The 27,162-nt window shown below is 40.9% G+C and overlaps 1 protein-coding gene across 1 annotated transcript in view; it reads left to right on the top strand.

Annotated features, from left to right (window-relative positions):
* The window catches only part of LOC145415051 (nuclear transcription factor Y subunit gamma-like), a 174,536-nt gene that overhangs the window by 84,238 nt on the left and 63,136 nt on the right, over nucleotides 1-27,162 (top strand). Inside the window, exon 5 of the mRNA XM_080284466.1 lies at nucleotides 5,183-5,335. Within this exon, the coding sequence (XP_080140592.1) occupies nucleotides 5,183-5,335 (153 nt within the window). The remainder of the gene's footprint in view (nucleotides 1-5,182; nucleotides 5,336-27,162) is intronic.

Here is a 27,162-nt window from a genome sequence, read left to right on the forward strand (position 1 = left end):
GAGCATGGAAGGAAGAGCAGAGGCTGGTTCCAATGCTGGATTGAGAAATGGATGAAAAATAATAATGAAACACTTGCCTCCCCAAACTACAAAGGGCTTCCTTTTTGTGCAAAGGGCACACTCTGCAAAATGTGTGAGAAGTGTTAGGCCCTATGCTGTTTGCCTGTGAGACGGTGTGTAAGAGATGATACATGCAGATTTGAATGCACAGAACTGGGAATGTGGAGACGAATTAACAGCTTACCGAGTGACACAACAGAGAATACAATAGTGCACTGCAAGAGTGATTTGGTATAAGAAACATCAGAGAGGTGAAGGAAACCGGTAGGCTGGGAGTAGGGAGGAGGATGGCTGACGAAGGATAGTCACAGTTGTGAATATGGAAAAAAGAATGCCCAGAGGCCGACAGAGGAAGTTTGGTAAGGGTCTGCCTGGAGACCTTTAAGTTAAGGGACTTGAGCAGACACAGGGAGACTTCCCTCAGGAGAGAGGACATATGTATGATAATTGGTTATGTCATAAGGGCATTTGTTTTGAAGCATTACCACTCTCACTCCCTCTATGCACGTGTGTGATTGTTTGCCTTGTATCATTATTCTTCTGTGTGAACAGGTTTGCATTGCTGTCTTTGTATCTTGTGACACAGGCACCTGTAGAAATTTTACTCAACATTTAGTGTTTATTTTTACTTTTATATTCTTGCTTTGCCTTGATTGACATCGTTCCTCAGGTGGTTGGGTTTGTTCTTCATGAATGAGTTAAACTTGTATAACAATGTTACTTTTTAAATACAAATGTCTCTAATACCTTCTGTGTCCATTTCAGCTGTAGATATATGAACTTCATATAGTGAAATTATGTGTGAAATTAAGGAAGCATCATGCTTGGAAAAATGAATTTGACACTCTAATTAAGGTGTTCCAATTGGATTGAGCCTGTGCAGGTTTAAATGCAGGGTGGTTGGGTCTTATTGCTCACGTAATGCCACTCAGGGATGAGTGAGGCTGGACACTCTCACTTAAATATCAGGACCAACTTGCCTAGCCCCGGACTGCTACGCTCCTCATGGGGCAACGCAGGTTTGGGTGGTGGTGGTGATGATGATATAACTGCATCTACTTCCCGTAAAACAAATAACTCAGAAGTCAAATGGCCACCCCTTACAGGATTATGGCGTCTGGCAATAGATAGATAGATAGATAGATACATAGGACAGGATAGTTTAAAAGTAAAGTGTGAACAACAATATAATCTGCCATTTATGACTCATACCAAGTTGCTGGCTAACATTAGGAATGCCAGAGGCTCAACAGTCCACAGAGTTAATATATAGATGTATACAGTATTTTATTGTAATAATACAGTATTGTGTAATGTATTTGATACTACTGCATGGGTGGTGAACTGAATGAAACGAAGGCAATGATTGATTATCTGTGTGTGGATGAAAGGATGCAAAGATGTGTAATGGATGCAAGAGCTTATAGAGGTTGGGGGAGTGGACTTTCTGACCGCTACTTGGTGGTTGCCAGAATAAAGATCCAAATAAGATAGAGAAATAGAAGAAGGGAAGGACGGGAAGAAGAAGTATTTGCAAGGAGAGTGGAAAGGTTACAAGAGGATGAGAAAAAGGCAGAATATAAGAGAGAAGTGGAGGAACGATTGGGCTAATATGAATTGGAGCAGATGGGGGACGTGGAAGGTGTGCGCAGGATATTCACAGAAAAAATATGTGCAGCATGTGATGTGGTGTGTGGGATGAAGAGAAGATGGAGGGGGGTGCAAGGAACAGCATGGTGGAATGAAGAGGTGAGACAGGGTGTGGCACAAAAGAAGAAAGCATACAAAGAATGGATGAGAAATAGGGGTGTGGAAGACGTTGAGAGGCGGAAGAGAGAGTTATATGTAGAAAGAGAGAGGTGAAAAGTTTAGTATGAGAGAGTAAGAAGAGAGTGGATGAGGAATTTGGAAAGAATTTGTGTGTAGAGTGGAGGGACTGTAAGAAAATGTTCTGGAAAGAGGTGAAGAGAGTAAGACAGGGTGGAAGTGAAGTTAGCAGGGGAGTGAAAGATAAAAATGGTAGATTACTAGTGAAGAAGGGAGAAAAAGTGAGCAGATGGAGAGAACACTTTAAGGAATTGTTGAACATAGAGGATGGAAGTAATGCGAGTATAAGTGGTTGGGGAATGGCTGGGAGAAGAAGGGAGGTGAGAAGACAGGAAGAAATCAGTAGGATAGAAGTTGTGGAAGCAATGAAGAAAGTCAAATTGGGGAAAGCCCCAGGAATTGATGGAGTGTGTGGTGAAATGCTGAAGCATGGGGGAGAGATAGTAGTAGAATGGATGTGGAAGATGTGCAGATTGGCCTGGGAGGAAGGTAGAGTGCCAGAGGATTGGAAGTCAGGAATAATTATTCCCTTGTACAAAGGAAAAGGTGAAAAAGAAGTGTGTGGTAATCATAGGGGCATTTGTCTTCTAAGTCCATCCATCCATCCATCATCCAATCCTACGTTGCCCCATGAGGAGCTTAGGAGCCCGGGGCTAGGCAGTTGGTCCTGACATTTAAGATGAGAGTGACCAACCTCACTCATCCCTGAGTGGCATTACATGAGCAATAAGCCCCAACCATCTCTTGGATATAAACCTTCACCAGCTCAATTTGATTGGAGCACAATAATTACCCACTAAACAACCAGGTGCCAAAATTTGGTTATATGGTTACCACCCAGTGTGGTAAATGGTTTCCTGGTTTACAGGAAACCCTTTGGCTTGTCACTCAGTGTAGAGTCACCCACAGGCAGAGGGAAAAGGAGAGAATGAAGGAATGAAATACAGAAGAGGGAGTGTAAAGTCACCTGTAGGCAGAAGGACGAGGAAAGAATGAAGGAAAGAATGATAGAAGAAGATGGAAGGAAAGAAGGATGGAGGAGGGGACAGGGGAGACACCCGAGAGCAGCACTACATTGAGTGAGTGGATGGTGAGCTTCCCCACCTCTTCTTAGTATAATAGGAAAAGTGTATGGTAGGATACTTACTGAGAGAGTTAGAGAAAGAACAGAGGAATTAGTTGGAGAAGAACAGGGAGGCTTTAGGAAGGGAAAAAGTTGTGTAGATCAGATATTCATTACTAGATCTTTAGTGGAAAAGTTTCGTGAGAAGGGAAAGTTGTATGCGGCTTTCATGGATTTGGAGAAAGCATATGACAGGGTGGATAGACAAGGATTGTGGAAAGTATTAAGAATATATGGATTAGATGGGAAGTTGTTGAATGCTGTGAAGAGTATGTATGATGGTGATAAGGCCGCAGTGCGTGTGGATTTTGAACTGAGTGAATTTTTCTCTTTGAAGGTGGGGTTGAAACAGGAATGTGTCATGTCTCCATGGTTGTTCAGTCTGTACATAGATGGGGTAAGAAAAGAGGTACAAGGTAGGGTAGTGGATGTTGGAGTGGCCCTGGTGAGAGAGGGTAGTGTTTGGAAACTCCCTGTACTGTTGTTTGCAGATGATACTGTGTTGTTGAGTGAAGACAAAGGAGAGCTGCAAGGCTTGGTGGATGAGTTTGGGAGAGTGTGTAAGAAACGGAATCTAAAGGTGAATGTAGGGAAGAGTAAAGTGATGGTCTTTGAGAGAGGTGAAGTCAGTGAATGTACAATGAGGTTAGATGGTGAGGAATTGGAAAATGTGAGTATGTTTAAGTACTTGGGTAGTGTGATGAGTAAGGATGGAGGTTTGGAGGGTGAAGTGCTTGAAAGGGTACAGCAGGGAAGAAAGGTTGCTGGTTCCTTGAAAGCAGTGATAATAAACAGGGAAGTGAGCATGGAAGTGAAAAAGTTACTACATGACAGTATTGTGATACCAACTCTAATGTATGGAAGTGAAGTTTGGACGTTGTTGGAAGGACACAAGTCAAGAGTGAAAGCAGTGGAAATGAGTTATTTAAGAGGAGCCTTTGGAGTCACATGGAGAGACAGGCTGACAAATGAGGATATAAAGGAGCGTTGTGGTGTGGATGTGGATGTGATAGGAAATGTTAGGAGGAATACACTGAGCTGGTTTGGCCATGTGGAGAGGATGGAGGGTGAAAGACTGACGAAGAGAGTGTATGTGAGTGAGATGGAGGGGGGAGAGGGAGGGGGAGGCCAAGGATGAGATGGAGGGATGGGGTGGAGAGGTATATGAGAGAGGGGGATGTGAGATGGGAGCAGGGCAGTGAAATGGCGGGGGACAGGGCGATGTGGAGGCGATTTGTTTGTTGCCACCCTGAATGGGATTGAGGTGTCTGGCAATAGATAGCTAGCTAGCATACCCACAGAAGTTTGCTGGACTAACTAGTAATCTTTCCATCACTAAACGTTTGCAAATACCATTATCTTTGTGTCCATACTGTTACTGATCCCACGATGACCAGTTCTGAAATGTTTCCATATACTGTACTGTATTCGTATGTCTTGATTTCTGATAATTTTGTTATGTCGTGTCATGTACTATTGCCAAAATTTTTGTTTGGTATTTTACTGACACTTTTTGGACTTACCCTGAAATAATGCAAAAAGAATTAGGTTGATATCTGTTACCAATCTCATGAAAGAAACTAAGAAACACATACATTTTTGCATGTAGTGATATCCTACAATTTTGCATAGTTACATTGTGCAATCGGTGGCTCAATCGGTAGAGAGTTGGCCTGCAGTCCTGACGGACCCGGGTTCAAATCCCGCTGAGGCAGGGAACAGTTTAAGGATTTGAATTTCATAAAATCAGACTTTACTGATCTACCAGAAGACCTGTCGACATGTCGTAAAAATACCCCTGCTAATACCAATACATCAGTCCTATGTGAGACAGGCCTAGCATGTATTCAGTATGGACGATGGGTGCTAGCGCCGAAGTGGTGACATGTAGAGGTGTGTGGTACATAGGAGGACTACTGGGCCTTGAAATCAGGCTGTGAAGCCTATGCCCAGAGTCGGTCAAAAAAAAAAAAAAAAAAAAAAAAAAAAAAAAATCACCCCACCCCTCACCCCAGTGCATTCCTTGGATGCACCCTGACCTAATGCAGAAAGAGTTAAATCTACATCTATTACCATTGAAAGAAGCAAACACACAGAGAAACACATGCACAGCGTGACTTTTTTATGTAGATAATCTTTGGAATGTATTTTAACTATTATTTGTTGTTACAGCACTATTTCCAGATAGCACAGCACTACCAGGCAGTGTTACAACAGTCCACAGCAAACAGCAGTAACAGCAACTCACAGACAAGTGTGCAACAAACAGCGGTGCAACCACAGACCATCCAAATAGTGCAGGCTGGAGGGCAAGGCACAGTTCAGGTTAAAGTTCTACACTTCATTTGTCATATATTTAAGTATAAAGTTGCTGCTTTTCTTCATCTGATCCCCCCACCCCATTTTGTTTTTTACATACTATGGTCAACCTTGTTATGATGTTATGATTGAGTTACATTCATGGAACCAATCAGATCATGCTCAGTCATATATCCAGCATAGGAACATTCTGGTTGATTTGGCTCAGTCACTGATCAGTTGTCTCAGCTAACCTCACCTAATATGACCTAACCTGATTCATCCTAAACTAACCTAATCTGATTCAACCTAAACTAACCAAACCTAATTTAACCCAGATTAACTAACTGGAATGATTTGGAGGTGAATGAATTTTGGGTCTGAGTCATACCATTGTACTCTGTCTGTAGGACACCATGCAGTTAACAAACCTAACTTGGTACTGTACTCTGTAGTAGCATAAATGTTATTTCTGCAGAATTTGGGTGAGGTGAATGAATTATACAATTATGAATGACAATCCCCATCATAAAATTTTCATCATTTATTAACCCTCTCAGGCACAGTCACGTGATTCGTGTTTCATGGGGATTGAGTTCAAGAAAATCAGTCACTCGAATCGCGTTTCTAAGCACAAAAATATTAGCCCCCCCAAAAAAGTTTCTGGCGAAATCGCGTCAAATTTTGACGCATTGTAGCGACTACTGCTCTTTCTAATGGTAAGGCATTGGCAACACTGAGTTGCCTCACTGGGCCCAACACATAGCGATATACCTCAGTCTCTTCCAAGCAGCCAGGCGGTGGGTTTTGTTGTGTCTTCAGTCCCTTCAAACTCCTACTAATTCTCCCCCTCCTGCCCGAGCCGAAGCCCCTGTGGACCCAGTGTGATAATGCAATATTTGTGAGCATATTTGTATGTGATATTGTCGATGGAACATAGATATATGTCACGAAAAGGAATTGTGTCCGTTATGAAGCGTTAGGGTTATGAGCCGATATGCGTGTTCACTGTTGCGGGGTTTCGCCTCTCGCCCTCCCCAAGGCCCATGGGGTGATTACAAATACATATAAAATGAAGCCAATGCCTAAAGTGTATTTTGTGTGAAAGATATTGTGGCTGGCTTGGTGAAATTATGGAACCATAGTGTGGAATGGGGCAGGCATCACGTACAGTTTTTATAGTCGGGAAGGAAGAATTAGAGGTGTTTAGTGATGGAATTATTGATTCTGATAGTGAAAATGCATATGGAATTGTGTGAAATATGTGCCAATACAATAGAGTCGCAGTGAATGTTCACAGAGGCATATTTCATGCATTCACTGACTTAGCTAAAACAAAGCGCAAGTGTCAGAGATAAGAAATATGCCACAGTCACATATACATACGTATGTCGTGCAGCGAATGTTCGTGGAGAAATCTATTGTGTGGATCGCATGTGTTTTAGGCAATTGTATTGCAAGGAGAGAAGAAAATATGCCGCAGCCACAGACACACACACACGCGCACACACACTCACCCACACCCACACGCTCACCCACATGCACACGCTCACCCACATGCACACGCTCAAACACACACGCACACGCTTAAACACACACAGAGGGATTCAATCTAGGCGGACGTGTGACACCGGCGCTCCGTACCAAATCATCACGGCCAGTGACATTACCTAAATAGTATCTTTGTATGAGTCAAGCTCAGTACCAGGTTAGACTAAATGATTGTTCATTATTAAAAGGAAAAAAATAAGTTTAAACAAGACTTGTACAAACAGGAAATAGAACCAAGACGAAAGAATACGCTGAGTCATCTCTGAGGTTTGTTTAGACTACAACAACACGGAGATTGTAAGTACCTGCTTTACACTTTAAGTGTTGCAAAATGGATACATACTTCAGTAAAACAAATTTGGAAAAGAAAAGGGATAAAGGTAAAAAGCAAAATGATGATTTCTACCAAGAACTGGTTGAAGTAGAGACCCACAATAGACTGGTTGAATGTGTAAACAAACTAGAAATGGCTTTCAAAAATGAAATTGATGAAATAAAGAAGCAGATGCACTTGCAAAAGGAAGAAATAGAAAAACTAGGAAGGGAGGCCAATAAGAAAGACACAACCATCAGTGAACTAACAGTGGAATTGAGTACACTTAGGAAGAAAATGAGTGAAATGGCAAGTACAGTAGTCAATCACGAGAGTGTTATGGAAGAGTTCAAAAATGACACAGAGACAATTAGGCAAGTTAGCAGTCTTATTGACCAGAGCAGTGATATTGAGGAGAAGATAACACAAGTGAATGAAGCTGTGCAAAGCTACAAAAATGATGTGGAAACCACATATGCTGAAATGGTGAAAGTAAAGAAAGACTTAGAAACAAGGGTGGAGGAAAAAAGCATTAAAAAGGAGGTGAAAAGAATAATCCAAAACAATCCAAAGTTAGTCAGAGATTCAGTAGAAATAAACAAATCAATAGTAATCACTGGTATAGAAGAGGAAGAAGTTAAAAACAAGATCACAAGAGACAAAAAGGAGATGGCAAATGTAATGAGCTTACTGAAAGAAGTATCAGAGGAAATCTGTAGTAAAGACATAGAGGAACACAAAAGGTTAGGGAAATACGAGAAAAGCAAGACAAGACCTCTAAAGGTGACTTTCCAGAGTGTAAACACTGTGAAAGAGATACTAAACAATGCAAAGAATCTTAAGGAAAAAGAGGAGTTCAAAAATATATGGATAAAAAGATGCCTAACACAAGAGGAACTGGAATTACTGAAAGAGAAAAGGGAGGAAGCAAAAACAAAAAATGAGGGAAGATCAGCAGAGGAGAAGAAGAAATTTTTTTACAAAGTAATAGGATTGCAGGTACGAAAGTGGTACACAAACAGGATGGAAGAAAAAGGAGGAAGGTAGTAGAACCATGTCATGACAAGTATATAAACAAGATGATAAAGTTGATGTACTCAAATGTGGATGGAATGGTATCTAAATTACTAGAGATGAATGATTATGTCAGAGAAAATGAACCACAAATAATATGCCTAACTGAAACAAAATTAATACCAAGGATATCAAATGACATACTAAACTTAGAGGAATACAATATATGGAGAAGAGACAGATATTTAAAAAAGGAGGAGGAATTATAATATTAACTAAGAAAAATCTAAAAGTCAATGAAATAAAACTAGATATACCATCACAAGTAGAACTGATTGCAGTAGAGATCGACACATCTGAAGGTAAAGTAATTGTAGCCAATTTGTACATGCCACCCAGATCAAACACATGGGAAAGAGACGAATATGAGGACCTGGCAGAGAGTACAATTCAGAGTGTAAGATCATTGCTACATAAAATGGAAGAGAAATCGGAAAGAATTATACTAACTGGGGATTTCAATACAAATATAAATTGGAATACTCTAGATATAAATAGCCAAGAAAGCTGTTGGGACCAAAAGCTCCTGGATCTCGTACAAGAGTTTTTCTTAACGCAACATGTGAGGGAAACCACCAGAAAAAGAGGACTTGATGTACCTTCAGTGCTAGATCTAATATTTACAAGGCAAGAAAATGATATTGACAGTTTAATATATCACCCTCCACTCGGCAAAAGCGATCATGCAATACTAAATTATAACTTCAGGATAGCATATGACTTAGTAAACAGCAATGATAGTTACAAAAAGAGCCTAAACTATAAAAAGGGAAATTATCAAGACCTAAAGAAGTATTTCTTAGAAGTTGATTGGGAAAATGAGCTTAGAGGACAAGATTTAAATGCTGTATATAAAAATTTTTGTGAATTTTATGAAATAAGAGTTCAGAAGTACATCCCACAGCACAAAGAAGCAGATAAGAAAATACAGAAATGGTTCAATACAGAATGTAAAAAATCAAAAGAAAGAAGAGATTTGTTGTGGAATAGATACAGAAGACACAATAGTGAAAGGGCGTATAATAATTACAAACAGGCAAGAAACGACTATACAGGAATAAGGAGGGAAGCCCAAAAACAGTTTGAGGAGGATATAATAAATAAAAGTAGTGATCAACCAAAGCTGTTTTACAGCTATATCAGAAGCAAAAGTAAAGTAAAAGATATAATACAATCCATTACAGACGAGGGAATCACTTATACACAAGAGAAAGATATTTGTGAAGCACTAAATAAGAATTTCCAATTAGTTTTTACAGAAGAAAAAACTTTTGAGAGGGACTATGTGGAACACGCATGTCCGCACATACTACCAGATGTACAAATAGCAGAAAAAGTAATACAGGGGGGGTTAAGTAGATTAGACAGAGGAAAAGCAAGTGGTCCTGATGAAATTTCATGTTGGGTATTACGAGAATGTGCAAAGGAGTTAAGTAAACCATTATTTTTAATTTTCAAGGAATCCTTGAGTCAAGGTAAACTACCTGCTATTTGGAAAAAAGCAAATATTGTCCCCTTATTCAAGAAATGAAATAGACAAAATCCACTCAACTACCGACCAGTATCACTGACCAGTGTTGTAAGCAAGGTATTAGAAAAACTTATAAGAAAAGCTTGGGTAAATCATCTAGAAGAACACAGTATGATAACAGAAAGACAGTTTGGTTTCAGAAAAGGAAAATCATGTGTTACTAATCTGTTGAGCTACTATGACAGAGTAACAAACACAATACAGGAAAGGGAAGGATGGGTGGACAGTATCTATTTAGATTTCAAGAAAGCTTTTGACACAGTACCACACCAAAGACTTTTATGGAAACTGTACCATCAAGGAGGAATTCGAGGCAAACTGTTTTGTTGGTTGCAAGACTTTCTCATAAAAAGAGAAATGAGGACAGTACTAAGAGGAAACTACTCATCATGGAAAGAAGTGACTGGTGGAGTACCACAGGGTTCAGTGCTGGCACCAATCATGTTTTTAGTGTATATAAATGATATAAACAGTAACACTGGAAATGAGAGCTATCTGAATATGTTTGCAGATGATGCAAAAATAGAAAGGAGAATTACTAACACAGACTCTTGTAAAGAGCTACAAGAAGAATTAAATAAACTTCATGAATGGAGTAGTACATGGCAAATGGAATTCAATGTGGACAAGTGTCATGTAATCAAGTTTGGTAAAAGTGGAAAAAGACCTGATTGGGATTATAAGTTAGGAAATAAAACCCTATACACATCAGAAAGAGAGAAAGACCTAGGTGTGATTATCAATAACAGACTATCTCCGGCTGACCACATCAGCGAGAAGGTACGGAACATGTATACACTGCTTGCAAATATGAGAATAGCATTCACATACATAAATGAAGACATGCTAAGAAGGATAATAACATCATTCATTAGACCAACCCTGGAATATGCATCAGTAGTCTGGAGTCCTCATCTCAAAAAGCACATAGACAAGATTGAAAAAGTTCAAAGGGCCGCTACAAGATGGATACCAAGCTTAAGAGACCTAAGCTACGAAGAAAGACTAAATAAACTGAATCTACCAACACTACAGAAGAGAAGGAAAAGAGGTGACATGATAATGTTATATAAATGCATATCAGGAAAGGAGAAAATTGACATAAATGATTACTTAACATATGGAGAAGCATCAGCAAGAGGACACTGCAAAAAACTGCATAGGAAGAGAGGTGATAAAGAGGTAAGGAAATTCAGTTTCCCAAACAGAGCAATTGATCAATGGAATGCACTACCGAATGAAATAGTGTGTGCCAAAACAATTCACAAATTTAAGGATATGTACGATAAATATGGTTTAAGACACGGGACAGTACGAGCTTGACTCATTCCTGTAAAGATACAATTAGGTAAGAACAATTAGGTAAGGTAAGAACACACACGCTCACCCACACACGCACACGCTCACACACTACATAACTCCTCATCTTCAAGCTACTGCCAGCATCTCAACACCTCTGGAGGAAGTGAGTTATCCGTATTTTGTTGATCTGTATATTGACCTGTTTATATAGTTCAATATTTTTTACACAAATAAATAATGTTTTTTATATACACACATATGAGATGGAAGAAAGTTCAGCTTCTTCGTCAGAACCTGGCAAAAAGACTAGTGGTCATGTCGAGTTTCTGACAGCATTATCAAAAACCTTATGATATTTTACTTGTATACTTTGAGTAAAAAAAGAAAATAATAAAACGTAATGAGCGAAAATATGTAGCCGTGGGTGAGGTAGGGAAAGAGTGTTTTTTATCTCGCGTGCGGTTGAGGAAGAGTATTCTACATTTGTCGTCCAATTACTCCAAAACTATTGGACGTATCGATTTCCCGTAAGAACCACGATAAAGAGCAGTAAATTCTACGTATGTTCATTTACAGAATATAAGCCTCTGGGAGCATTTTCTGTTGGAAAAGTTGGGGGAACAGACTGTTTCGGTAAAGTCAAAAGTGTTCGGAGGAGTAATCTCACTTTGTCTGCCAATTACTTGAAAACTATTGGACGTATCGATTTCCTATAAAAATCATGATAAAGAGCAGTAAATTATACGTATGTACAAGACATAACAATGTAATATCTATGATAAGAATTCGTTGTTACATAGACGGGAATATTGCATATGCTGTGCGCACATCACGAAATTGAAGTATGGACGTGAGTTCCCAGTCGTTTTTGGTGATTTACTCAAGAACTATGAGGCGTATGGAAACCAAGAGGTGCTCATTAGAAAGCTAGTGAAATTCTGCATGATATTATGGAATAAAAACATAACATCTGCAAGAAAATTTCCATATTAGGGCTTGATATAAAAAAAAAAAAAAAAAAATGGCTTTCAGTTTTTGGCTATTTTCTTGAAAACTATAAATCGTATCAACACCGGATTTGTCTCTTTAGAAAGCTGATGAAATTCTCTATCAAAACTTCTAATACCATTTTCCTGTATGATGGAAAACACTCGAATGGTGATGTTGGGAAGTGAACGTGACGTAGCAAAATTTTATTCACGGCCACCTAATGTTGTTTTATTCGTGTTTTCCTGTGTTTTTGTGGTGTATATCAGCTAGAACAAACATCGATGAATAAGATGACATAGGTTTCATGGCAGTATATTGATGTTTGGGTGGCGAAAATAAGGAGAGAATACATAATTTTTTTTTCACCGTGTCGGTCAGGATCACTTGATGGTCGTGATCGTCAGCTTTTACCCTCCTGGAAGGGAGCTGAGAGCTCATATAGTCCGATCTAAGGGCAAGGCTGTGACCTTCACACACCCACACACCCGTCCCCTTGCTCAAGGGGGACAGTAACCACCCACTTCGTCAGTGAAACTTTTCGCACCCTGAGCGACGCTCGAACTCCCGTCTACCAGATGGCAAGCGAGAACGTTACCACTGCACCAGCGAGTGTGTGTTATTTGCCGCGCGCGTGCAGCCGGGCCAGGCGGCTTCGCAAAAAAAGTTGTGTGCCAGAAAACTTACTGAAACTTATCGTGCTCGAGAGGGTTAATAGAGGCACTCCTGCTATTTGTCCCACCATGCTAGTATGGAGTTATGTCAAAAAGCACAGGAAAACTGGTGCTTGGTGATGTCACATGTAAACAAATGTTTTGATTGGTCACTGGATCTCTCCTGGCCAGTGCATGTTCTCACTGGCTGCAGCACCTCTCCTGGGACTTCCCAGAATAACGGAATCCTCCCAAAACTCCTTGGATTTCATGAATGTTCCATTCTAAATGAGAGTGAACTCTCATACAGTCATGTCTTGTTATGCGATAGGGTTGTTTCAAGTAAAAACCTATTGCATAGTGAGGTCACTATAACTTGGATTCAGTGGGGTTAGGGAGGGTAACCTTGACCACAAAATCTAAAACACCACCGCCAAAAACTCTGCCACCCACCTGATGTTTGTCCTGGACTGGTCTGAGTCATCACCAAGGGTCCCATTCTGAGGCTGGGGGACAGCTGGAGGGCCTGGACGATCTCTCCAGGTCCTAAGGAGGAGGTGAAGAGAGATGGGGAGAGCAATGTGGTGATGACAAGCGAGAGTGATGCGGAGAGGCCGAGGGAGAATGGAGCAGTGCGGGTGAGGGAGAGCTTGGCAGTAGTAGTAGTAGTAGTTGTTCCCTAGGCAGTCTGGCTGAACAGCCCCGAGTCCCTTAGGAAGGCCATGGGCGAGACCGGGCTTTCCCACAGAGCTCTGAAAGTGTGTATGATGTGTTGTTGGCGTAGGTGATTGTGTTCAATGCAGTCTTCCATAATGTGCTTAATAGTATGGGGTGCTGTGTTGCATCCTGGACAGGCATCAGCGACGGAGTCATCCAGCCTCTTCTGGTAGCTTAAGAGGGCTGGATGGTGCCCACATCTCAGCCTGGCCAGGTGGACCCTGTCCTCACGAGGAAGATAGGATTCAGAAGGGTGGATGTCGGGAGGCTGTGCATGCAGCTGTGTGTTGTCTTTAACCCCTTAACCGCGGGGCGTCACTTTCGTGACGCTTGGGAGCAAGGGATCATACCGCGGGGCGTCGCTTTTGTGATTCTGTGTTATTTTGAATTCACCCGGGCTTCCAAGTGGGGGCTTGTATCATCTATCAGTACTGCCGATGTCCAACACTAGTCAGCACTCCTAATCTCATCTGTACTCCCATCCATTGTTGACAATTTAGCCATTTCTCCCCGTTCTTGACTCCCCTCCCTACCCCCCCTTCATTACCCTATCCTCTCGCCTGCCCGGCCATGCTACGCTAAGTAAATCTTCCCTGGAATTTTTCACTGATTTCATCCATTGAAATAAGCCCTATGTCGTATTCTTATACCAAATAATATATACAAGAAAGAAATAAGGTAAGTGAGAGTGCCATACACCTGGAATTGGCTAATTATCACCTGACAACACCTCACGTGCACTCGTTCGCTAATTTTCGCTTTTTTTTTCCCCTTGAAATATGCCGTATAATCTATTTTCGTAATAAATATACATGTAAGGAGGGAAGGGAGAAGCCTAAGTGATATTTACATTCACCTGGAACTACCTAATTTATAATGTATTGTCTAGATTTCCTGCCAGTCATATCAGTGCTACACAAAGCTGTTTCAAGATTTAACATTGGTAGCTCTGATTATATATCTCCTAAGTAGGCCTCTAATCTATTTTCGTAATAAATATACATGTAAGGAGGGAAGGGAGAAGCCTAAGTGATATTTACATTCACCTGGAACTACCAAATTTATAATGTATTGTCTAGATTTCCTGCCAATCATATCAGTGCTACACTTAGCTGTTTCAAGAGCTACGTTGGTAGTGCTGAATAACCCTCAAGTAGGCCTCTCAACCCGGGCCGGCCCTCCTAGCAGTTCTCTCTCAGATTCCGAAGAGGAGGTACGGCTCATCCTTTTGCTGACTTCAGGGCCTTTTTTCACCCCCATGCAAGGGCCCTGTGACCTTTACCCCCTACTAAACCTCGTGTGGAAAGAGGTAAATGGCTGACAATTGATAAAAGAGTGACTACGATCTTTTTATTGAGTAAAACAGTGCAAGTGGAATTGTAAATAATGTGTAAATAATGTGTAAACAGCAAGTGAAAGTAATGAATGTAAATATACGTGAACAATGGAAAATAGTTTTATAAGTTACTTCAAGTGACAGTGCATAACACAGTGTAAATAAAATAGAAATGTAAATAACGTAAATAAAATAGAGAACGTAAATAGAAATGTAAATGAGTAGTATTATAAGAATACGAGTATATACGAGGTAGGATGGGACTGGAGTGTATTGGTGTTGTGATGAGGAGAGGTAGATTGAGGTGGTTTGGACATGTGGAGAGGATGGGGGATGATAGTTGGGTGAGGAAGGTGAGAAGTGTTAATATTGGGGGTGGGGTTATGAGGGGTAGACCGAGAAAGACATGGGACGAGGTCATTAAGTGTGACCTTAGGGTTAAGGGACTGAACAGGGAGGCTGCAATGGATCGTGCAGCATGGAGATACGCCATTAGGTGACCAAGGCCGACACATGCAAGCATGTTGGAACCTTTAAAAATGAAAACGAAACGAAAACGATACCCTAGGAGTAATGAAAGTGAAAGTTTCACTATAGCATGTCTGAATACTATGAGTTATGAGAGTGAAGATGAAAGTGACATTCACTCTCAATGCCAGTATACAGGATGAGAAAGTGAATGCTACGTATTTTACTGAAAGAAATTGAATCCCTACAGTGGCAATAAACTAATACTACTGAAGGAAACTTATGGATAAAGACTGTAGATATATATAAGTGTTATGTAGTTATAGAAATATAAAGTGTGAGGGGTTTTATGAATAATAAATGACAGAGTACCAAGAGTGAACTAGCGGAAGTGCGGCGGTCAGACGCGCTCATAATTTTCATTGCTTTCACAGTGTTTTTTTTTTTTTTGGAGTATGGATCCCAAACTACTTGAAAATCATAGAGTAGTATTTATAGTGTTTATATCTGGCTGTGGTAATCATATTACGGGTTGTCGGGAACTGTAAAGTGGAGACTTCATTACCCAACTTCAGAGGTCTCCACAAGTCCTACGGTAACTGACGAAGGCTCAACAAACATTCCAGGAGAAAGCTGAAGGTATGTGCCATAAGCATATATAATTTTAATATTCTAGGACTAATAACTGATTTTTGGCAAATATTTTTTGAGAGTCTGTCGGAGCCCGAATAACCCCGCGGCACACGCAAAACATCGGTAAACATGCCCGCGGTGTAGGGGTTAAGTGACTGAATGGAGCGGCAAGTGATCTGAGTGTGGATATGCTTCTGGAAGCTGGTCTGAGGTGGACGAGGGGGGAGAGATGACAGTATTTGTGTAAGATATCGTGTGCTGGGTGTTGTTTTGATGTTCCTTGGTGTGGGTGGATGTGCTGCCATGTACTGTAGTGGATGTTGTGGGTTTGTGGAGGCTGCAGCAAGAAACTGGGTGCCTCTCATGTCTAGGTGGCAACATTGTTAAGGAGACTTGTTGCCACATAGAGTTTTATACACTTTAAAGATGTGTTTGTAAGAAGTGGTATTAGAGTCTGCCTAGAGTACAATATTCTGTATACCGTATCTGATTAATATAAAAAAGTGCAAGAGGTGACAGAAGAATGTTATGGGACAACATTTGAGCGTAAAATTCTGGTATTCCTATGACCGTGTCTCTGCTCCCATCCCCTCTCTCCCTCTTACTCCTACTGATGTCTCCCTCACCCCTCCCTCGGTAGAGAGGCGGCCTGCAGTCCTGATGGACCCAGGTTCGAATCCCGGCTGGGGCAGGGAACAGTTTAAGGATTTGAATTTCATAAAAGCAGACTTTCCTGATCTACTAGATGACCCGCCGACATGTCATAAAAATACCCCCGCTAATACCAATACACCAGTCCTGTATGAGACAGCCCTAGCATGTATTCAATATGGACGGTGGATGTTAGCGCCGAAGTGGTGACATGTGGAGGTGGAGGAGGACTACTGGGTCTTGGGATAGGCTACTGGCCCCCCCCCCCCCCACAAAAAAAAAAAATAAAAAAAAAAACTTACTTTCATGCCTCTCCACTTTCTCCTCTTCCCACCTCCCTACCCTCATTCATTTATCCACGGCATTAACCTGATTGGTGCATTGCATTTCTCACTTGACTGTTTACTAAACCCAGCCCGTCCTGTTCTCAGTTGCTCGCAGTACTTCGACTAATTATCAATATTCCTTGCTGTTCGAGTCCCATTCTCACCCTCTCTGTCTCCTTCCCACTCCATTTATTCCAGCTGTCATTCTTTTCTTTGCCCCGTGGCACTACCAACATGCGCAAGATACTGAAATGCTTGAGGTCTCGTTCTTGTGACGTATTCCTTGCTTTTTTTTTTTTTTTTTTTTTTTTTTTTTTTTTTTTAAGTGAGCCTGGCAGTTGGTGACTGTTATTTCAGTAGGGGAAATTCAGCAAATATTTGTGCCCATTCCTCCTCCTTCTTGCCCTCTTTCGTCCCTAGGAAGATGTTCCCATTCTCCTCATAGTGTTCACTGGATCATGAAGCAGTATCAGAACCATAATGTTTTGCACTGCTGCATCATGTTTGGAGTAGAGAGTGGGAGAAAAAGACTCTGGCATGGCAAGAAACTCGAATGTAGAGGAACAGAAAGGTGACAAGAATAGACATGAAATAGAGTAGAGTGCGGTTTATTACGTAGATTAGTGCCGTGGATAATATAAGGTGGATGGCAGGGGGAGAGGGGAGTGGAGATGAAGGAAAGCAGGGGGGTGGAAGAGGGGGAGGTTGGAGAGGGACATCGGAAGGAGTACAAGGGAGAGACCAGAAGTTTCATCATTCCACGACATTCTTCTGTCATCTTTGTGCACATTTTTTGCCATTAGACATAAAGAATTTTGCATTCTGGGTGATTTACAGTACTAATTCTTACAAACACGTCTTTAAAGCGTATAAAAGCTTACGTGGCAACTAGTTCCCATACACTGCTGCCAGACAAAACCACCCGCATCAAAAAAAAAAAAAAAGGCCAGTTTCATCAAAATTCAACGCCTCCTCTGGAGAGTATCCCCCCTCCTTCATAAAGACCATGAACTGTTCAGGAAAGGCCTCAGGTGCTACATGACCTGCACTTGCAACCTTGCTATGCATGGTCCCATGTTTAAGGCCTGCATAGGCCTTGAAAAGCTCAAACCAGCCTGTGCTGACCATGAACTCCTCAAACCAGCCTGTGCTGGCCTTGAGCTCCCCCTTGACCTCCATACCTTCCTCTTCCTTAAACTCCTTCCCCAGATCGAGAACCTTATGCAAATGAAGTACTGTAACCAAGTACTGCACTGTAATGGGCTGAGGCCTGTGTCGCTTAGTCATTGCTAAAGTGCTTTAGTTTGAGCAGTGTAACTGTAATTTCAGGCTTTACTGTATAATAGTGTGGTAGGTGATGGCAACATCATCCGCTCACTTGATGTAGTGCTGCCTACGTCTTCCTTCGCCTTTATCAACGTCCGCCATCCTCTTTTCCTATTCCTCCCATCTTTTCTGTCACTTTTTATTGGTCTTTCTTTCCTTCATTCTTTCCTTGTCCTTCTGCCTATGAGTGACTTTACACTCCCTCTTCTGTCTTTTTTTCCTTCATTCTTTCCTCATCCTTCTGCCTGTGGGTGACTCTACACTGAGTGACAAGCCAGATGGTTTCCTGTACACCAGGAAACCATTTACTATGCTGGGTGGTAACCATATAACCAAATTTTGGCACCTGGTGGTTTAGTGGGTAATTATGGTGCTCCAGTCAGATTGAGCCGGTGAAGGTTTACGTCCAAGGGTTGGGGTTTTTTGCTTATGTAATGCCACTCAGAAATGAGTGAGGCTGGTCACTCTTATCTTAAATGTCAGGACCAGCTTGCCTAGCCCCGGGCTCCTACGCTTCTTGTGGGGCAACGTAGGATTGGATGATGAATGAATGAATGAAAGGAAAAGAGGAGACATGATTATGCTATATAAGTGCATCTCAGGAAAAGAGGAAATAGGCATAAATTAATATATAACTTATGGGGAAGCATCAGCAAGAGGATACTGCAAAAAACTACATAAAAAGAGAAATGAATAAAGACGTAAGAAAATTCAGTTTCCCAAACAGAGCAATTGATCAGTGGAATGCCCTGCCAAATGAAATAATGTGTGCCAAAACTATTCATAAATTTAAGGATATGTATGATAAAAATGGTTTAATACACGGGACAGTATGAGCTTGACTCATTCCTGTGAAGATACAGTTAGGTATGAACAATTAGGTATGAACACACACACACACAGACAGACAGACAGACAGACACACACACACACACACACACACACACACACACACACACACACACACACACACACACACAACACTTAAAGGATCTAAGCTACGAAGAAAGACTAGAAAAATTGGATCTACCAACGCTACAGGAGAGAAGGAAAAGAGGAGACATGATTTTGCATTATAATTGTGTTTCAGGGAAAGAGAAAATAGAAATAAATGAGTATAATTATAACCTATGGGAAAGCATCAGCAAGAGGACACTGCAAAAAACTAAATGAAAATAGAGGTGATAAAGATGTAAGGAAACTCAGTTTCCCAAATAGGGCAGCTGATCAGTGGAATGCACTACCAAATGAAATAGTGTATGCCAAGACAAATAATAAATTTAAGGATATGTATGATAAAAGCGATTTAATATACAGGACAATACAGGCTTGGCTCATTCCTGTTGAGATACAATTAGGTAAGAACAATTAGGTAAGAACACACACACACACACACACACACACACACACACCTTGAGCAAGGGGACGGGTGTGTACGTGTGTGAAGGTCACAGTCTTGCCCTTAGATCGGACTATATGAGCTCTCAGCTCCCTTCCGGGAGGGTAAAAGCTGACCATCACGACCATCAAGTGATCCTGACCGACCCGGTGACTTACACACACACACACACACACACACACACACACACACACACTATAGTAATCACTGGTATAGAAGAGGAAGAAGTAAAAAACAAGATCACAAGAGACAAAAAGGAGATGGCAAATGTAATGAGCTTACCGAAAGAAGTATCAGAGGAAATCTGTAGTAAAGACATAGAGGAACACAAAAGGTTAGGGAAATACGAGAAAAGCAAGACAAGACCTCTAAAGGTGACTTTCCAGAGTATAAACACTGTGGAAGAGATACTAAAAAATGCAAAGAATCTTAAGGAAAAAGAGGAGTTCAAAAATGTATGGATAAAAAGATGCCTAACACAAGAGGAACTGGAATTACTGAAAGAGAAAAGGGAGGAAGCAAAAACAAAAAATGAGGGAAGATCAGCAGAGGAGAAGAAGAATTTTTTTTTTTACAAAATAATAGGATTACAGGTACGAAAGTGGTACACAAACAGGATGGAATAAAAAGGAGGAAGGTAGTAGAACCATGTCATGACAAGTACATAAACATGATAAAGTTGATGTACTCAAATGTGGATGGAATGGTATCTAAATTACTAGAGATGAACGATTATGTCAGAGAAAATGAACCACAAGTAATATGCGTAACTGGAACAAAATTAACACCAAGGATATCCAATGACATACTAAACTTAGAGGAATACAATATATGGAGAAGAGACAGAAATTTAAAAAAAGGAGGAGGAATTATAATATTAATTAAGAAAAATCTAAAAGTCAGTGAAATAAAACTAGATATATCATCACAAGTAGAACTGATTGCAGTAGAGATCAACACATCTGAAGGTAAAGTAATTGTAGCCAATTTGTACATGCCACCCAGATCAAACACATGGGAAAGAGACGAATATGAGGACCTAGCAGAGAGTACAATTCAGAGTTTAAGATCATTACTACATAAAATGTTAAGATCATTACTACATAAAATGGAAGAGAAATCGGAAAGAATTATACTAATTGGGGATTTCAATACAAATATAAATTGGAATACTCTAGATATAATTAGCCAAGAAAGCTGTTGGGACCAAAAGCTCCTGGATCTTGTGCAAGAGTTTTTCCAAACGCAACATATGAGGGAAACCACCAGAAAAAGAGGACTTGATGTACCTTCAGTGCTAGATCTAATATTTACAAGGCAAGAAAATGATATTGACAGTTTAATATATCACCCTCCACTCAGCAAAAGCGATCATTCAGTACTAAATTATAACTTCAGGATAGCATATGACATAGTAAACAGCAATGACAGTTACAAAAAGAGCCTAAACTATAGAAAGGGAAATTATCAAGACCTAAAGAAGTATTTCTTAGAAGTTGATTGGGAAAATGAGCTTAGAGGACAAGATTTAAATGCTGTATATAAAAAATTCTGTGAATTTTATGAAATAGGAGTCCAGAAGTACATCCCACAGCACAAAGAAGCAGATAAGAAAATACAGAAATGGTTCAATACAGAATGTAAAAGATCAAAAGAAAAAAGAGATTTGTTGTGGAATAGATACAGAAGACACAATAGTGAAAGGGCGTATAATAATTATAAACAGGCAAGAAACGATTATACAAGAATAAGGAGGGAAGCCCAAAAACAGTTTGAGGAGAATATAATAAATAAAAGTAGTGATCAACCAAAGCTGTTTTACAGCTATATCAGAAGCAAAACCAAAGTAAAAGATATAATACAATCCATTACGGACGAGGGAATCACATATACGCAAGAGAAAGATATTTGTGAAGCACTAAATAAGAATTTCCAATTAGTTTTTACAGAAGAAAAAACTTTTGAGAGGGACTATGTGGAACACGCATGTCCACACATACTACCAGATATACAAATAGCAGAAAAAGTAATACAGGAGGAGTTAAGTAGATTAGCCAGAGGAAAAGCGAGTGGTCCTGATGAAATTTCATGTTGGTTACTACGAGAATGTGCAAAGGAGTTAAGTAAACCATTATTTTTAATTTTCAAGAAATCCTTGAGTCAAGGTAAACTACCTGATATTTGGAAAAAAGCAAATATTGTCCCCTTATTCAAGAAAGGAAATAGACAAAATCCACTCAACTACCGACCAATATCACTGACCAGTGTTGTAAGCAAGGTATTAGAAAAGCTTATAAGAAAAGCTTGGGTAAATCATGTAGAAGAACACAGTATGATAACAGAAAGACAGTTTGGTTTCAGAAAAGGAAAATCATGTGTTACTAATCTGTTGAGCTACTATGACAGAGTAACAAACACAATACAGGAAAGGGAAGGATGGATGGACAGTATCTATTTATATTTCAAGAAAGCTTTTGACACAGTACCACACCAAAGACTTTTATGGAAACTGTACTATCAAGGAGGAATTCGAGGCCAACTGTTTAGTTGGATGCAAGACTTTCTCATAAAAAGAGAAATGAGAACAGTACTGAGAGAAAACTACTCATCATGGAAAGAAGTGACTAGTGGAGTACCACAGGGTTCAGTGCTGGCACCAATTATGTTTTTAGTGTATATAAATGATATAAACAGTAACACTGGAAATGAGAGCTATCTGAATATGTTTGCAGATGATGCAAAAATACAAAGGAGAATTACTAACACAGACTCTTGTAAAGAGCTACAAGAAGAATTAAATAAACTTCATGAATGGAGTAGTACATGGCAAATGGAATTCCATGTGGACAAGTGTCATGTAATCAAGTTTGGTAAAAGTGGAAAAAGACCTGATTGGGATTATAAGTTAAGAATTAAAACCCTATACACATCAGAAAGAGAGAAAGACCTAGGTGTGATTATCAATAACAGACTATCTCCGGCTGACCACATCAGCGAGAAGGTACGGAACTTGTATACACTGCTTGCAAATATGAGAATAGCATTCACATACATAAATGAAGACATGCTAAGAAGGATAATAATATCATTCATTAGACCAACCCTGGAATATGCATCAGTAGTCTGGAGTCCTCATCTCAAAAAGCACATAGGCAAGATTGAAAAAGTTCAAAGGGCCGCTACAAAATGGATACCAAGCTTAAGGGACCTAAGCTACGAAGAAAGATTAAATAAACTGAATCTACCAGCACTACAGGAGAGAAGGAAAAGAGGTGACATGATAATGCTATATAAGTGCATATCAGGGAAGGAGAAAATAGACATAAATGATTACTTAACATATGGAGAAGCATCAGCAAGAGGACACTGGAAAAAACTGCATAAGAAGAGAGGTGATAAAGAGGTAAGGAAATTCAGTTTCCCAAACAGAGCAATTGATCAATGGAATGCATTACCGAATGAAATAGTTTGTGCGAAAACAATTCACAAATTTAAGGATATGTACGATAAATATGGTTTAAGACACCGGGCAGTACGAGCTTGACCCCTTCCTGTAAAGATACAATTAGGTAAGAAAAATTAGGTAAGAACACACTACTAATGGTGCTGTTCAGGATGTGTCAGTTGCGACGATTGGGGATGATCCTGCTTTGCTCACTAGTACTGGAGTTATGCTGGCAGGTTTGACTGCATTAATGGTGTGATTTGAAAGTTAATATTTACTCGTTTGAGTGAAATGATGATTGTGGAGAGAGGAGATGTTTCTCAGTGTGATATGTGTGTGAATGGTGAGAATGGTGATGGAATTTGAAGTATCTCAGTGTAGTACACTCATGACTTTATACAATAGTTGATCATGTGATAAATCAATAAAATGATTTAAGTAAATGTTATACCCAGTTTTGGGTTAACGATCGTGAAATTCACTTTTACGATAATTGTGGTGGCTGCGTACTACAATCCCATGCATACGTGGCACTTCTTGTTCAAGCCAACAGTCAGATGTTTGAACAAAGACAGGCACCCAGTAGTAGTAGTAGTAGTAGTTGTTCCCTAGGCAATCTGGCCGAACAGCCCCGAGTCCCTTAGGAAGGCCATGGCCGAGATCGGGCTTTCCCACAGAGCTCTCAAAGAGTGTGTGTTGTGTTGTTGACATAGGTGATTGTGTGTAATGCAGTCTTCCATAATGTGCTTAATAATATGGGGTGCTGTGTTGCATCCTGGACAGGCATCAGCGACGGAGTCATCCAGCCTCTTGTGGTAGCTTAAGAGGGCTGGATGGTGCCCACATCTCAGCCTGGCGAGGTGTACCCTATCCTCACGAGGAAGATAGGATTCAGAAGGGTGAATGTCAGGAGGCTGTGCATGCAGCTGTGTGTTGTCTTTAAGTGACTGAATGGAGTGGCGAGTGATCTGAGTGTGGATATGCTTCTGGAAGCTGGTTTGAGGGGGGAGAGATGACAGTATTTGTGTATGGTATCGTGTGCTGGGTGTTGTTTTGATGTTCCTTGGTGTGGGTGGATGTGCTGCCATGTATTGTAGTGGATGTTGTGGGTTTGTGGAGGCTGCAGCAAGAAACTGGGTGCCTCTCTTGTCTAGGTAATCCTTGACTTTGAGGAGTTTGGTTTCTTGATGTAGGTGGTCTGTGGGTGTAGTAGCTGTGCAGCCTGTGATTATTTTTAGGGTCTTGTTCTGTTTGGTCTGTAGAGTGTTGTAGTGTGTTTTGGTGAGGTTAGAAGCCCAGGTAGGGCTTGCATAATTCATCACTGAACGTATGTATTGTTTGTATACTGTGGTGGTGGTGTCTTTGTTGTGTCCGAATGTTGCATGGGCAAGTGATCTCAAGGCATTGAGTCTTGGTGTTATTTTATTTTTAATGTTTGTGATGTGTTGTTTAAATGACATTGATGTATCGTATGTTACACCAAGGATTTTGGGTGTGTGTGTGTGTGGTAGGGGAGTGTTGTTTATGGTGAGGTGCGGGATGTGACTGTGTTCTGCTGTCCACTTTGTGAGAAGAGTCACTGTAGATTTGGCTGGGGCTATTTTGAGCCTGTTTGTGGTGAACCATTCGTGTAGTGTGTTGAGGTAAGGTTGAATGATGTGTGCAGCTGTGTTTGCGTTTTGGTGTGTACATGTAAGTGTTATATCATCTGCATAGGAAGCTGTGAGTATCTATGGTGTGTGGGGTGTGGGTACGTCGTGCATGTATAGATTAAAGAGTGTAGGGGAGAAAACAGATCCTTGGGGGATGCCGTTTGTGAAGTTTCTGATGTGAGAAGACTGACCGGCAAATGTTACGTGTGCACATCTGCCTGCTAAGTAGTTTGCCAGCCATCTTTTTGTGTTATTGTGCATGTTTGTGTTGAGTATTTTGTTTGAGGTTTTCGTGGGGGATGGCATCAAAAGCTTTGCTAATGTCTAGTGTGACTAGGAGTGTTCTGTGTGGTGGCCTAGCTGAATTCATGCCATCGAAAACTCTCTGTGTAAGGTCTGTAAGAAGGGTGTTTGTAGAGTGTAGTGGCCTAAAGCCATGTTGTGACTGGGCTAGTTGGAATGTGAGGTGTGACTAGTTGTAGTATCAGTCATTCAGTGACTTTAGAGGGGGTGCAAAGGAGTGTGATGGGGCGATGTGAGGAGGGTAACGTGGGGTCTTTGTCGGGTTTAGGGATAGTGATGATATTGCCATGCTTCCAGATGTTGGGTATTATGTTGTGTGAGTAGCTGTTGTTTGATATGTTGGTGAGTGCTTGTATGCCTTGTGGTCCTAGGTGTTTAAGGTGAATGTTGCTTATGATGTCTGGTCCACAGGCAGATGAGTGCTTGAGGTTGTTAATGATGTGCTTCGTCTGGTTGTAAGTGAAAGGTGCGTATTCTGGGTCTGTGGGGAACTGTCTCTTACGTCTGATGATACGTCGGTCTTCCGGATGGGGGGTTAGATGGCTGACTTGTGAAAAGTGATTGATGAGAGTGTTTGCTTGTTTGTTTCAGGGTATGGTGTCTGTTGTTGTGATGGCAGCGTGTGATTGTGTGGTGTTGCTGTTGGAAAGTGTGATGCTGTTTAGTGTTTTGTAGAGTTTGCTGATGTTTGTTTTGTGGTCAAGTGTTTGGAGGTAATTTTTCCAGTTTAGTGTTTGCTGTTGTGATATTTTACTTTTTATCTGAGTGTTGAGTTCTTGTATTTGTTGTATGGTGTCTTGTGTATGGGGTGTTGGGGAGTGTCGCAGTGTGTCCTGTTGTCTGATGAGGCTTTGAATTTCTGGTGTGAAATTGGGATTGTGTCTCTTTCTGTTGCCTCTAGGGATGCCTTTTGTCTGCGTTTTGTATGATTGTATTGAAAGTGTGGACAGCGGTGTTGATGTTTGTGATGGGTGTACTGTTTAGTGTTTCGAAATGTTGTTCTGTTTCAGTTACAAAGGCCTCCCAGTTGGCTCTCTTATAATTAGTGTATGTGTGTTTGTGTCCAGCTGGGGTGATTCTGGTTTTGGTAGTGATGATGATTGGGAGGTGATCAGAACCTAGGGTTTTGACCACTGTCCATGATGTAGTGGGAGCGAGGTTTGGGGAGCAGAAGGTGATGTCTGGAGATGATGGGAGGATGAGGGCTTGGTGTGGGATATGGGTATGTTGGTCTAGACTGTTTAGTATGAAAAGATTATCTGTCTGGGATTGTAGTACCAGCCCTCTGTCTGTGTCAGGGTTGTTGACATGCCAGGCCGACGACTTGGCGTTGAAATCACCACCCAGGATGATGTTGGGTATGTTAGTGATGTGGTGTATCTGTGGAGAGTAATTGTGTGGTACTGTGGGGGACGATCTCAGGTTTCTATATGGTACGTGTTTCTTATTGTGCCATTTTCATCATTTACTGTGAACCTAACCATGTCTGTGTGTGTGTGTGGTACCATAACAGCATATATGTAGTTAGTGGGTCTAATTTGCTGTAAAGGGGAAAATTTGGGTTTACAAGTGGGGTGCCCAGTACCAGTTAGAATAATTCGCTTAGTTTCTGTGCGTTTATTATTTTTTATCATTTTTCTTATCACGCACTAGACGTGCTACCAGTTATGCACGTTAACCAAGAGATCACTGTATTACTACAGCCGTGCAAAACAACTCTGCTGTCTTGAGGGGGAGAAGGCCAGGTTGGGGTAAAAAGGACAGGAAACTCTGTTTTGTACACTGTACCTGTATAGGTGAATGTAGACTTCCACACCCACTCTCCCCATATGTTATAGACTGAGTTTACTGTAATTCATCAGAGTGAGCAAAGGTGGTTTCTGGTGGCTTTGGTGTCACCTGTGGTTGAGTCCTGAGGTGCTGGGGATTGGGGTCTTGGAGGCTGTATTGCAGGATCCTGAGGCTGTGTGAAGGCTGGCTGAAGATGTTGTTGCTACAGACACATTGGAGGTGTCTTACTCAGTGTGGATCCTCTTGGTGGCATGAAAGGGCACAGACTTGAAAAATTGAGAGATCTTAGCCTGGGTCTGCTTTGGTTTCTGCATTATCTCCAACCTTATATTGGTGAGCAATAGACCCATGAACTTGGTATATGATGGAGGGAATTGTGTGCGTTGCATCAGTGCA

Source organism: Coenobita brevimanus, chromosome 101 (genome assembly GCF_032717465.1).
Source record: "Coenobita brevimanus isolate Jiangsu-jjx chromosome 101, ASM3271746v2, whole genome shotgun sequence".
Lineage (NCBI taxonomy): Eukaryota > Metazoa > Arthropoda > Malacostraca > Decapoda > Coenobitidae > Coenobita > Coenobita brevimanus.